Source organism: Aegilops tauschii, chromosome 2 (assembly GCF_002575655.3).
Source record: "Aegilops tauschii subsp. strangulata cultivar AL8/78 chromosome 2, Aet v6.0, whole genome shotgun sequence".
In the NCBI taxonomy this organism is placed as follows: domain Eukaryota; kingdom Viridiplantae; phylum Streptophyta; class Magnoliopsida; order Poales; family Poaceae; genus Aegilops; species Aegilops tauschii.
The window spans coordinates 549,563,285-549,576,278 of record NC_053036.3 but is presented as its reverse complement, the minus strand read 5'-3'; the positions used below and the strand labels follow the sequence as shown (position 1 = coordinate 549,576,278).

The 12,994-nt window shown below is 45.7% G+C and overlaps 3 protein-coding genes across 4 annotated transcripts; all 3 read left to right on the top strand.

Moving 5' to 3' along the window:
* Window positions 1-828: 828 nt before the first annotated feature.
* Window positions 829-3,959, top strand: LOC109760511 (uncharacterized). The gene is made up of 10 exons (XM_020319323.4): window positions 829-1,168; window positions 1,456-1,521; window positions 1,689-1,869; window positions 1,981-2,177; window positions 2,324-2,374; window positions 2,469-2,560; window positions 2,665-2,732; window positions 3,000-3,079; window positions 3,189-3,293; window positions 3,502-3,959. Exons 1-10 carry the CDS (start codon window positions 920-922, stop codon window positions 3,637-3,639), a joined length of 1,227 nt encoding a protein of 408 aa, XP_020174912.1. The 5' UTR covers window positions 829-919; the 3' UTR covers window positions 3,640-3,959.
* An 826-nt stretch (window positions 3,960-4,785) lies between these two features.
* Window positions 4,786-7,333, top strand: LOC109760510 (cell division cycle 20.2, cofactor of APC complex). Its single transcript, XM_020319322.4, has 5 exons — window positions 4,786-5,418; window positions 5,528-5,806; window positions 5,911-6,180; window positions 6,273-6,863; window positions 6,971-7,333. Exons 1-5 carry the CDS (start codon window positions 5,239-5,241, stop codon window positions 7,112-7,114), a joined length of 1,464 nt encoding a protein of 487 aa, XP_020174911.1. The 5' UTR covers window positions 4,786-5,238; the 3' UTR covers window positions 7,115-7,333.
* A 671-nt stretch (window positions 7,334-8,004) lies between these two features.
* On the top strand, window positions 8,005-12,641 carry LOC109760509 (clathrin interactor EPSIN 1). 2 transcript variants are annotated; one of them, XM_073508976.1, is made up of 12 exons: window positions 8,005-8,303; window positions 8,434-8,485; window positions 8,981-9,060; window positions 9,150-9,228; window positions 9,512-9,595; window positions 9,683-9,828; window positions 9,931-10,152; window positions 10,557-10,636; window positions 11,067-11,254; window positions 11,413-12,019; window positions 12,106-12,246; window positions 12,283-12,641. In XM_073508976.1, exons 1-12 carry the CDS (start codon window positions 8,263-8,265, stop codon window positions 12,372-12,374), a joined length of 1,812 nt encoding a protein of 603 aa, XP_073365077.1. In that variant the 5' UTR covers window positions 8,005-8,262; the 3' UTR covers window positions 12,375-12,641. The 2 variants fall into 2 exon arrangements, with proteins under 2 accessions (XP_073365077.1, XP_020174907.1); XM_020319318.4 differs by having other exon boundaries at window positions 12,106-12,641.
* The last annotated feature ends 353 nt before the right edge of the window (window positions 12,642-12,994 follow it).

The window sequence follows — 12,994 nt, the reverse complement described above, 5'->3', positions numbered from 1 at the left end:
TACTAACTAAAGTCCTAGAATCGGAGGGGTTAGTTTGGATCGTAAAATCATGGAATCATATAACAGAATCACGATTCTGACAACCTTGCTCGCAGTGCATCGAAGTATCGAGAACTGAAAAGTTCATACTCAGCTCCAAGATGATATTGTTGAGCACTTGTGGGCACTTCCAAGCACTTGCTTGTTGTGCTCCTATCATATTCTTTATTCTAATTAATACTTCATTTGAACATTTTTCGTGTGTTTGAATTTGAATTATTAAATTTGTAAACTTTGAATTTGTAATGTTCGTGAATTGTGTGAACCTTAATTAGCAAGTTTAAAATGTAATATGTGTGCAGACATGTAGTTGAAATGAAATATGTAAACCAAAAGTTTAAAAAATTGATAAAGATTTTTTAGCAAGTTAAGTTATAAAAGTGTTCACTTAGAAACCTATTTAACTCCTCAGGATTGAGGAGTTAAGAATTGAGGGGGCGTCTGCTAGGGCATGTACAATGGTTGATAATATAGTTATATCTAAAGTCTTGCATGTAATTTAAAGATGATAAAAAAACATGTTTATAATGGGTCATCTCTTAGCATTATCTCCTATAACTAGCTACTCCCTCTGTCTGGTCATAGAAATGGTTGTATCCATGTTATAGATACAACCATGTTAATCCATTTGTAAGACAAGTATTTTCAGACGGAGGGAGTATTTTTAAAAACGTAATGAGTTAAGAGATCATCTCTTATTCTCTCTTAAATAAGGTAAGATAAGATAAACCTTTTTTTTATGATTTCTTTCTCCTCCACGTCATCATTTCTCTCTCTCTTTTTTAGGTGAATCATTTCTCTCTCTAGTCCACGTCTGCACGAATCGTCGAAACCCCAGAAAAGCCCACGGCGGCCGCCAAGTTCACCCGAGAGTTCAGGTATGGCGGCTGCGGCGGCGGCTGCACGGCTGCTGCTCCCCAGGGCGACCAGAGCCGCGGCCTCCTCCTCCGCTCTTCTCCACCGCCCTCTCGATTCCTTTTCCAGATGCTTCCGAAGCCTCGGGCCGCCCCTCCCGCGGCCGCCGCCCACCGTATTCCAGCGGCACCTCTCCGACGCTGCCTTCGACGCGCAGGCGCTGGACAACCGCGTCCCCGCTACCGTCATCACCGGCTTCCTCGGCTCCGGCAAGGTCCTCCTCGCTTACTTACCTTTCCCCTTGTGAAGTTCTGCTACCTGGAGCGTGTAGGCTATATAAGTCAAGTCAGTCTGAAGTCTGAACTTACTGCATATAATGGCGTAGGTGATGTTAATATGCATTCAGATTTGAGAAATCGATATGCTATCAGTAAAACCTACTACACCCGGCGTGGATTTAAACCGATGAATGTGCTCACTTCCATGGTGCTATAATAATCTCTATAGGACTGATGTTTGTTCATTAAGGTTGGCTAATTGCTTTCAATCTCTCTTTTGCAGACAACCCTTCTGAATCACATTCTAACATCACAGCATGGGAAGAGGATTGCTGTCATTGAGAATGAGGTTAACTGAAGATCCTTGTTTCTTGGAGCACTTTATTATGCCCAGTCAACATTGTTTGATATTATGTTCCGCAGCAAATCGATAGTGCACTGAATCAGCTCCATTTTAACATGACGAGACTCTGGTGGTGCTATGTAGAATAAGCCATATTGCCCTTTTGTGTGCAGTTTGGTGAGGTGGATATTGATAGCTCACTGGTCGCTAACCATTCATCTGTTGCTGAAGACATTGTGATGGTGAATAATGGCTGCTTGTGTTGCACTGTCCGAGGGGATCTTGTAAAGATGCTTCTCAAGTTGATGAAGCAAAAGGGCGACAAGTTTGATCATATCGTTATTGAGACAACAGGTAAATCTCATTGGTTCAAAATCTACCAGACTACCAATACATGGTTATTACTTTTTAGTCTAAAGATGTGTCGAAGTTCTTATATCTGACATAACTAATGTCTCTGTCTAGGTCTTGCAAAGCCTGGTCCTGTTATTGAGACATTTTGTTCTGATGAATTGGTCTCGAAATATGTGAAACTTGATGGTGTTGTTACTTTGGTTGATTGTAAGCATGCCATGCAACATTTGAATGAAGTGAAAGCAAGGTGGGTTGTGAACGAGGCAGTAGAACAAGTTGCTTATGCAGACCGGATTATATTGAACAAGGTATTTAGTCAGTCTATAGAACTATATACAAGGTTCTGGTGCAAAATATTGTTATTTAAGCACGTCTTTTTTCTGCATTTTCTTCTTCAAGAATACAGTATAAAAGTGCTTGCTTTTCTAATGCTCTATAATTGCTATCTATGCAGACTGATTTGGTTGATGACACAGAACTTGAGGTTTTAACCAACAAGATCAAGGTAGGTTGGCACAATGCCTTCAGCAAACAGATTTTTTTTTGTCAAGTGCAAACTTATTTTGTTGTGCACAAGCTGAATCTTTTTCTCGTTGCAGCTCATAAATGGGATGGCGCAAATGAAAAAAGCAATGTTTGGTGATGTTGACATGGATTTTGTGCTAGGAATTGGCGGTTATGACCTTGATAGGTTAGTATCTTTATTTTCTTGTGTGCTAAAGAATGTTGGGCTGTAATCATGAGAGTCAGATGTCATATCTTGTTTCCCTAATTGAGATAAAAATATATCTGCAGGATTGAGGCTGCAGTCCAATTGAATGAAAACAAAGAGACAGCGCATTGCCATTTGGGACATGAGCATGGTAATGTTCAGGCTCTGGTATCCATGCGTTCTGAATTCCACCATATTAGAGACATGCTAAATTTTATATCTAGGGCTTAAGGCAGCATTTAGTGGCTTCCTTTGTATTTTTTACCTTTTATTGAAATTCTGATGGAGACATATAAATGCTCAATAATGGAGATGACACACCCAGACTTGCAGTTTGCTCTAAATTTTCTGTATGCTTCCATTTTTATTCAACTTTCTCCTTTTTCTCAGCCAGTTTGTTTACTTTGCTGACTTGTAGGACATCATCATGACCATGTCCATGATGCAGCTGTTACTAGTGTAAGTATTGTTTCGGAGGGACTACTTGATCTTGATGAGGTAAACGAATGTAGTTAAGATTTGCTTGAAATATGGTTCTTCCTTTTACCACCAAACTTTTCCTCAGCAAATGAACCAGTTTATCACTAACGTGCAATGTCTTTTCAAGGTTAATGATTGGCTGGAGAGACTGGTCGATGAGAAAGGTGAAGACCTGTACAGATTAAAGGGTGTTATATCCGTCAACGAGTCAACTGGACGCTTCGTGTTTCAGGTTAGCCAGCCAAACCTTTCCTCGGCAAAGAAACCAGTTCATCATCTTCTGCTATGCTATCCCTTTGCTTGAACGAAGTCGATCTGTGTGATCAGAGCTATGTGTTGTACTAAACTTTTGATCATCCTTGTGTTGCCGCATAAAAGCTTTTGTTCCGGTGCCTCTGCAGTTTCGACCGTTCTAACATATGCCATGCACGAAATTGCAGGGTGTGCACTCTATGTTGGAAGGTTGCCCAGCGAAGCCGTGGGAGGATGATGAGAAGAGGATCAGCAAGCTCGTGTTTATCGGCAGGAATCTGGACGAAGCCGCGCTAAGGAAGGCCTTCAAAGGTTGCCTGTTATGATGAACCCTCTGATCATGCGTTTATCATTGGGATCGTGGTTGAGGCTGAGAACGACTACACAAGTAAATCAGGCGAAAAGGGCAAGTGCAAGGCCCTATGTTTTTTCTGGTGTTGATTGATGTTTGCCCCGGAGTTCTCTGAGAAGCCGAGTACTCTATCTTGTGGACTAGGCTAGAAGTAGAGAGTGGAATTGTGTGGTATCCTTATCTTGATGAGAACCATACCTGTATGCCGTTGTACTTTTCTTGCGATTTATAGGTTAAAAAGGAAACCATGAAGAGTTTGCTGTGATGAAACTAGAGAGAGAATTTCATGTGTCAGCTCAGCCGTCTGAAACTCTGAATACGCACATGCCTTTGCCATGTCTTGGATGTCATTCTATTGGAATTTGGACGTGTGACCGGCTCTATTTACCTCCAAATACAGGGTATTTTGCCAAAAAGAAAGGACCCTCTTATCTAGCTGACGTTCACAGTGAGGCTTATTTTATGTTTTCATGGCAGTTTTCTTCAAAGTCATAGAGCCATCCTCTCAGAAAATGTCATGTCGCTCTGAAGAAACTGTCACCCCGATACAACTAAGGGGCGGCTTATTTTAGAAGCCCCAATAAATATAAGAGGCGCTTGGAAAAGCTGGGGAGAGGCGGCTTACTTTTTTTAAGCCACCCAAAAGAACTGACCCTAAAATTGTCGCTAGATAAGATTTCGAAAAAAAGGACTTCACATGAATTTTGCCGTGTGACAGACTTGTTCAGCTCTTGGCCTGAAGTCGTCCCACGTTTCTATTCGACCTAACAAACACACCACAAATCCAAAAACCGGGGATTTCACACCAATTTTGCACGAAAGCACCGAAATCCTCTCTCTCACGAAATTTGAAAAGAAAATCGATTTCGAATTCGAAGCAAACAACCGAATTCCGCGAGACAATGCTCGTATGGAATTCCATACGGGAGAGCGAGTACTGCAGCACACGTGGCGTCCGCTGATTTGCCGTGTCAGTGCGCGCTACGAGGGTGCCCGACACGTGGCGTCCGCTGATTTGCCGTGTCCGTACGCGCTACGAGGGTGCCCGTGGCATCCAGAGAAAACGCGGTACCCGTGCGCCCAACGGCTATATTTTTTTACACCCTTCCATCTTTGCCTCCCTCCTCCCCCTGCCGCACCACTATTTCCACCCCACGGATCCGCCAAGAACTCCCCCGCCCCGCCCTGCACAGAACCAACTCCGCCGCCCTCCCCCGGCCTCGCGAGCCAGCGAATCCGTCGAGCGCTCGGGGGGAAACGCCCGCCGCCTCGTCCGCGCTCGGAGCTCCGCAGGATCCTCCTCCTCCTCGCGCTCAAAGCTCGTTTTTTGGTTACTGATTGCGATCTCGTTTCTTGATTCCCGTCCGCGCGCTGCTAATCTCGCCGTCTTCTTTCTTTTGGTAGAAAAATTCCTCTCCGCGTTAGGGTCCTTTACCGAGTTTGATTTGGTTTGTTATATACTCGTCTGCCTGCGAATCCGTTGCTCCATTTAGGGTTACTTTCGTGTAGATCCCCGGCTCGAATTGCATTTGCTCGCATCAGTACTACCGCCGTTTCTTGTTTGCTCTGATCCATGGACGCAGGTTCCGACTTGATGTCGCCGGAGAAGAGCGGCAGGCGGGGCGCGCGGCCGCCGCTCCGGGAGGCCGGCGCGACGCCCTCCATGCCGCCGCTCCAGGAGCCCGGCTCCAGGCCCAGGCCCTACATGCCGTCCCTCTGCTCCACGCCCCGCAACCCTGCCGTCAAGTGCTATGTGAGTCCTCCATCCCCTTCCCCCTTTCGCCTGTGTCCTGTACCTGCCCGCCAGTCGTTCGACGGAATGCCTGAACGGGTGTGAATCTGCTTGCTTTTTTGTCTGGCAGGGCGACAGGTTCATCCCTGACAGGTCGGCGATGGACATGGACATGGCGCACTACCTGCTGACGGAGCCGAGGAAGGACAGGAAGAACGGGGCGACGCCGTCGCCGGGGAAGGAGACGTACCGGAAGCTGCTGGCGGAGAAGCTGCTCAACAACCGCACCAGGATCCTCGCCTTCCGCAACAAGCCACCGGAGCCTGAGAACAGCATCTTCACGGAGCTCCGTGCTGATGTGGCCTCCGTCCAGGCCAGACCGGCGAAGAAGCGTCGATACATCCCTCAGGTGCGGCACGCTTGGTTTGTGATAGTGCTCGCATTGGTTATTGCAGTTGTAGTGGTGATTGCTGATGATTACTGACTCGATGTGCATTTGGAAACCTGATGCAGTCCGCAGATAGGACTCTGGATGCACCAGACCTCGTTGACGATTACTACCTCAACCTGCTGGACTGGGGAAGCGCCAATGTGCTGTCCATTGCACTGGGCAACACGGTTTACCTCTGGGACGCCGCAAGTGGGTCTACATCCGAGCTTGTTACCGTTGATGAGGACGATGGCCCTGTCACTAGTGTTAGCTGGGCTCCTGATGGCCAGAACATTGCTATTGGCCTCAACTCCTCTGCTGTCCAGATATGGGATTCCAGCTCGAACCGACTGGTTGGTACTTCTTGACCCCTCTCTCCTGTTATAATTCTCTGTTAGCAGCATTATTTGTGCTTTTTAGTTGCTGATCATGATTCACTCTGCAGCTGAGGACACTGCAAGGTGCGCATGAGTCGAGAGTCGGTTCACTGGCATGGAACAAGAGCATCCTGACCGCTGGTGGTATGGACGGCAAGATTGTGAACAACGATGTGAGGATTAGGGACCATGCTGTGCAGACATACCGCGGGCACTCGCAGGAGGTGTGTGGCCTCAAGTGGTCCGGATCAGGGCGGCAGCTAGCCAGCGGTGGAAACGACAACCTCCTCCACATATGGGATGTGTCCATGGCATCCTCTGCACAATCTGCAGGCCGCACCCAATGGCTACACAGGATGGAAGACCACTCGGCTGCTGTGAAGGCGCTCGCATGGTGCCCATTCCAGAGCAACCTGCTCGCATCGGGTGGCGGCGCAAATGACCGATGCATCAAGTTCTGGAACACACACACCGGCGCATGCCTCAACTCAGTCGACACCGGGTCACAAGTCTGTGCGCTGCTATGGAACAAGAATGACAGAGAGCTGCTGAGCTCGCATGGATTCACTCAGAACCAGCTGACATTGTGGAAGTACCCTTCGATGGCCAAGATGGCCGACCTCAATGGCCATACCTCCCGTGTCCTCTTCATGGCTCAGGTAATAATCTTTGCTCGCTCCCTATGAATGCTTTGTAGCTAGGTTTGAAACACACATTGTGTGCACAGATGGATGGCTTATGGTTGTGCTTTGTTGAACCTTTGCAGAGCCCTGATGGTTGCACGGTGGCATCTGCTGCAGCAGACGAGACCCTGCGCTTCTGGAATGTGTTCCCTGAGGCTCCGAAGTCTGCAGTCAAGGAGAAGACTACCCAGAGCAGATTGTTCAACAGTTACAATCACCTACGCTAGGGAGGGAGCAGATTCCGGCAACGGCCGCAACTCTGACAAGAAGTAGCTGATCTTACTTAGAAATTCTTTGTGTGTATTGAAGTATTTGTGGGTACTTCAGTATGCTGGTGACTCTAGTTGTTGTTCTACATATTGATCCAGATGAACATCAAGACCAGTTTGATGTATTATACATACAAATGTCGGTGATATATGGTAGTAGTATTTTTTGTCCCTTGAGAGTATTTGTGTTGTTGCCTCCCAACCTATTCCTTGCTGCTTTTGATGTTTCCTGTTGACTTTTTTTTTTGCTGTTGACGCGGGGTCTGGAGGTGTTTCTCTTTTGGTTGCTTTCTTTATGCAACCTGAAGCCACCACCACTATTTTACCATGTTATTGTTCTTCTCGGGTCATACATGGACCTGCTTCTGCAATTGAACCTGTGTGTGTACTCCCACTGAATCCAAACCTAGCAAAATTGGAGCAGAGTTTCACCTTCAGGTTAGATTGGTTTTGTGAGCTTCAGATGTCGGAGGATCTGCTGTGTTGTGCCAAGCTTGGAGTGGCAAACCATATGGTACCCTCTTGGGCGTGTTTCAGTCAAAGAAATGTGCATCTCGTGGTTGGTTGGTTCAGTGCAGTGGCAGATGGTGTTTGTGCCGATCAGATCACAACCAAACACTCGCAAAATCAGATTAGCAGCGCCTTAATCCCATGAGATTACCAGTGAAATTTACCATTTCTCCAACCAAAAGTAGCACAGTAAAAGATTGGCAGTGCACTGACACAGACCGTGGTGCTACTAGTGCGCTTGCAGCTGGTGCCATGTCGGCCGTCAGATCTCGCCAGAGTTGATCCTGGCCGTCCAATGGTAGCACACATGGTTCCTACCCACCGGCCATCACCACCAATTCGCCCTCCTCGCCGCCCACTTCCTCTCCCTCCCTCCCCGCACGCGCGCGCTCTCCGCCCGGCAGGCCGTCGACCTCGCCGTCCGTCGAGGTGGCCGCCGGCCGTCGCGAGGAATCGCCGCTCGCCGGGATCGGGGGAGCCGCCGCCGCGTCTCCATCCCATCCAGACACAGCCTCCTAGGCCACTCGCTCAGCGCTCGAGAGCCCAGATCCCCCGCTATATAGAGTCCCCGTCGACCCTTCGCCGCCGCGCCGGCCATGGATTTCATGAAGGCCTTCGATCAGACCGTAAGGGAGATGTAAGTTTTCTCGATCGGGCCACCCACCGGCCACGATCTCGCTAGCCGTTTTACAAAGTTGCAGCCTTTGCTAAATTTGATCCGTGAGGAGTGGGATCCTGATCCGTTTGCTGTGCGCCTGCTCTTGCAGAAAGAGGGAGGTCAATCTCAAGGTGCTCAAGGTCCCCGAGCTCGAACAGAAGGTTTGGATCTCGCCCAGATCTTAGCTCCGCTCCTCTGTAAAGTTGTTTCCTCTTGCCGGTAGTGGAGCTGTGAATTATCGGATTAGTTCATGTGGTGGAGACTGGAGGATGGAACTTGAATTTTGCCTATGCTTGCTTGCGATACCACTGTTGTCTGTACACATCCACACTAGTGCTTCAGGGAAATTGATAAATGTTGTAACTTTTAAGGAGAAATAAATAAAATTATGTCCCTTAAAAAAGTCAAATTTCTGCGCTGATGGTTTAGATAAGTTACTAAGACCTGAATCAGAGATCAGTCAAAATACACTACCGAATGCACTCCTCACGCACTGCTTTTGATTTGCCTGTAATCAGGCTGGATTCCTCGATGATTACATTTAGAGCTAGAAGTCCGATGAGAAGTTATAGCTTACAAGACTAGTCATTTTGATCTCTCATTGTATCATATTTCGTAGCTTATGTCTTTTCCTAAAAGTTTTGCTTTCAAATCAGGTCCTTGACGCGACAAGTGATGAACCTTGGGGTCCACACGGGTCTGCTCTTTCAGAGCTAGCTCAGGCCACCAAGAAATAGTAAGTTTTAATGTCTTATTTGTGTTGTGCTATCCCACCTCCCTTTTTATCAGTGCTGGAATGATGCCTATAACTTCTAAAATCTGCAGCTCTGAGTGTCAGATGGTGATGGGTGTCCTCTGGGCCAGGCTGGGTGAGCGAGATGCAAACTGGCGTCATGTGTATAAGGTTATTGCTTCTTATTCCCTAATGACCATCCTTTAAATAGTACTCCCTCCGTTCCAAAATAGATGACCCAACTTTGTACTAACTTTATGCTAAAGTTAATACAAAGTTGAGTCGTCTATTTTGGAACGGAGGGAGTATATTGGACCAATATTAAGCTTGTTAGGAATCACTTCTACAGTGATTGATCACATTAACCAGTAACCACCAAAGCGAAACAGACCTTTGTATTGTGCAAATTTTTATGAGGAATGCTATTCACTAATTAAAATTTGTGGATGCGCAGGCACTGACGATTATTGAGTACTTGATAGCGAATGGTTCTGACCGGGCAGTTGATGACATTCTCGATCATTATTCAAAGATCTCGGTATGTGTTGTCTGTGCTTTTATTTACAACTCTTTCTAGTTAAGGCTACGTCGAGTGACTAAACATTTTCTTGTTGTATCCTTTAAGGTTCTTTCGAGTTTTGAGTTTGTGGAACCTAATGGAAAAGACTCTGGAATAAATGTGAGGAAGAAAGTGGAAACTCTGGTGGGGATCATCAATGATAAGGAGAGAATAAAGGCTGTGAGAGAGAAAGCGGCTAGTAACCGTGACAAGTGGGTTCTGCGAAATTATGAAATGAGATCTTCTAACTTTTTTTAGTTCTGTACTTATCTTTGAGAGTCTTAAACCGTAACGTATATTTGCTGTGGATGAAGGTACGTTGGGTTATCATCAACCGGGTCATACAGATCAAGCTCAGCCTCTGGAGGTAGCAACTACAGTTCAGGTGAACGCTATGGCAGTTTTGGTGGCACAAGGGAGGCTGATTCGTTCAGTAACAGTTACAGGGACAAAGAACCTGTTAAAACCTCTTCAAGTAATACTGGCAGGCGCAGATCTGGCAGCAAGATAAGAAAGGACGCGGATCATGATAGAAGGTATTTTAAGGCTTCTTAGCATTTTTACTACGTTAAATAACTATGCTGGTTTTCAGAAACTACAGCCAGTAGTATTTTACTAAGAGTATCCATTTTTATCATTAATAAAAGGTGAGTAGCCAGTGGGATATGGTGGGTCAATTATAGGTAGCATTCTTGGCTGCATGATTGGTGAATTAGTATCTAATTTGCTATTGAAAATGCAGTTAGTTCTAAAGCATACTGTTATGGTTATTGCCTATTAGAGGAGGTCCTCCTGCTGAATCTTGTTAAGTATGGTAAATGCAGCAATATTTTTGAAAGAAACATGCAGCAGTATCAGTTCGGTTCTGGATTCTTAGCGCCGGGCTTATCTTTTATTGTTATACATTTCACTCCTTCACTGAAGTTTTATATCCACACAGCTCCTCGAAGTCCCCATCTAACACAAAAGGCAATGAGGATGAATTTGATGACTTTGATCCTCGTGGATCTTCTTCAAATGGTAAAATATTATATATTTTTTCCTGGTTATGCTATTTCCATCCAAGGAATTTCTTTTGCTGCAGTACTGAATGCATGTTCATGTCTTGACATGTAAAACTGTTATTATCTGTAATGTTTTGACGAATACTCCCTCTGTAAACAAATATAAGATCTTTACAGAGGGAGCAGTTCACTTTTCAATTTGCATGTACCCTATGCTATTACTAGATTACCTTGCATGTAGCACAATTATAACATTCTCTTCTGCCTAATTGTAAACAGAAATTCATCATATGAACGTCAATTCAAGTGTTCAACAAGTTTTTACTAAAAGGGACGACCTGATATTTTGTTGAGACTGGGAGTGCTATGCCTTATTCATATTTGAATGAATGAATTTGTTGGATTTGGAAACTCAAAGAGATAATTATTTCTATCTTGTTCTACAGGTGCAGCTAATACAAAGACTGCCGAGGTGGATCTTCTTGGCCCAAACTTGCTGGATGATTTCCTTGACGAGCCTGCAGCCACTCCAGCAGCAAAAAGTGCTGTAGAACCTCAGGTTGATCTGTTTGCTGATGCAGATTTCCAATCGGCAATCCCAGGTGCCGAAACAACTGCGCATCAGGATGTCCAGGTTTGGTTCTCTTCTCTTTGTAGCGAAGCTGCTAAATATGTTATAACATTATCTGACACAGTGCCAGCCAGTATTGTGCTTTGATACTCTTATAAAATCATGTAGTTTCTCAATTTCGTTGATCATGATACAGTGTTGTCATCCAAATGATACTGCAGGAAACTGTTGACCTTTTTTCGGGAAATGCTACCTTTGCTTCAGCATTTCCACCAGAGACTGGGTTTATCCAACCACCAACTTCTGGGACACCTTCTAATGCTAATACTTCCGTGTCCAAGAACACAGTACCTGAACCATTTGATCCTTTCGGTGATATTCCTTTAAGCAGTTTTGGGGGATCTGACCCATTTGGTGACTTCAGCTCATCTAGTGCACCACCACCACCTGTACACAGCTCTACTGGAAATATCAGCACGTCGAGTCAGAACCTTGAGGCAGCATCGGACTTTGGTGCCTTTGAATCAAACACCGTGGATACAGCTAAAGACCCCTTCGACTTTTCTTCCACTGGCAATTTTGGCAAAGCAGATGTAGCACCTTTGGCAGCTCCCAAAACTGATGCGTCTGATTTTGGTGCCTTCGTTGCAAACACTGTAGAAGCAACTAAAGACCCCTTTGATCTTTCTTCAAGTATTAATGGAAGGGCAGACCAAACACCTTTGGCTGCTCCCAAGCCCAACACCAAGAAAGAAAATTTTCAGGTCAAATCTGGCATATGGGCTGACTCTTTGAGCCGTGGATTAATTGATCTGAACATAACTGGACGTAAGTTCCTCCTCTCATTTCCCCCTCGCCCTTTTGGAAACACTGATTGCAGAAGTGTTGATGTCTCTCTTCACTGCAAATTGCAGCAAAGAAGGTGAACTTAGCCGATGTTGGGGTCGTCGGCGGCCTCAGTGATGGGTTCGACGACAAGGCTCAACCCTCATGGAACATGGGTGCAGGGGGATCTGGCCAACCCTCATGGAACATGGGTGCAGGGGGATCTGGCCAACCCTCATGGAACATGGGTGCAGGGGGATCTGGCCTAGGAATGTCTGGAATTCCTCCGACTACGCAAGGCGGTGGCATCGAGAGCTTGGCAAACTACAACAAGTATCAGTTTGGTGGCTTCAAATGAGCTCCATAGGAGAACATTTCTAGCACCTGGTGTTTGTTGCTTTTTGCTGGACTGCGCCTTTGGGCGCTTATTATCTTTTTATTGGTTTTGTCATCTCGCTTTTGTTGACCATCACATTGCTTATAATTGCCGCAGTATTCAAGTATCGTGGTCTTTGTCCAGTGTTGTCACGCATGTGTTGTGTTTGTCAGGTTTGCGGATACGCTGCCCTTGTGTCACATCACGATTCGATTCAATCTTATGGTTAATATGTGCACCTTCTGTAAATTGTAGGCCCTTTTGCTTCTGTAATGCTTTGCGGTGCTTGCATTCAATTCCTGGTTTCTGAAATACTACTTCGGAAACCATCAGCATTGCATTGAACACTGTTTTGGAACCACCGGAATGTGGTATTCCGTTTTATGCAAAAGCGTCGGAACACTAATGTCATGGCATTCATGTTAGAATTGGACTGATTCTATGTATTCTGACATTCTACCCTTGATTTTTTCTCAGAAGTTTATGAGCGTCAACAGAGACAAGACAGCAACATTAACGCTTGATTTTGTGTGTTGTGTGAAAGAAAACTGGCAATGCTGAATTCATATTTTGGCTTCTCTGTTTCGCGGGATAGGAATATG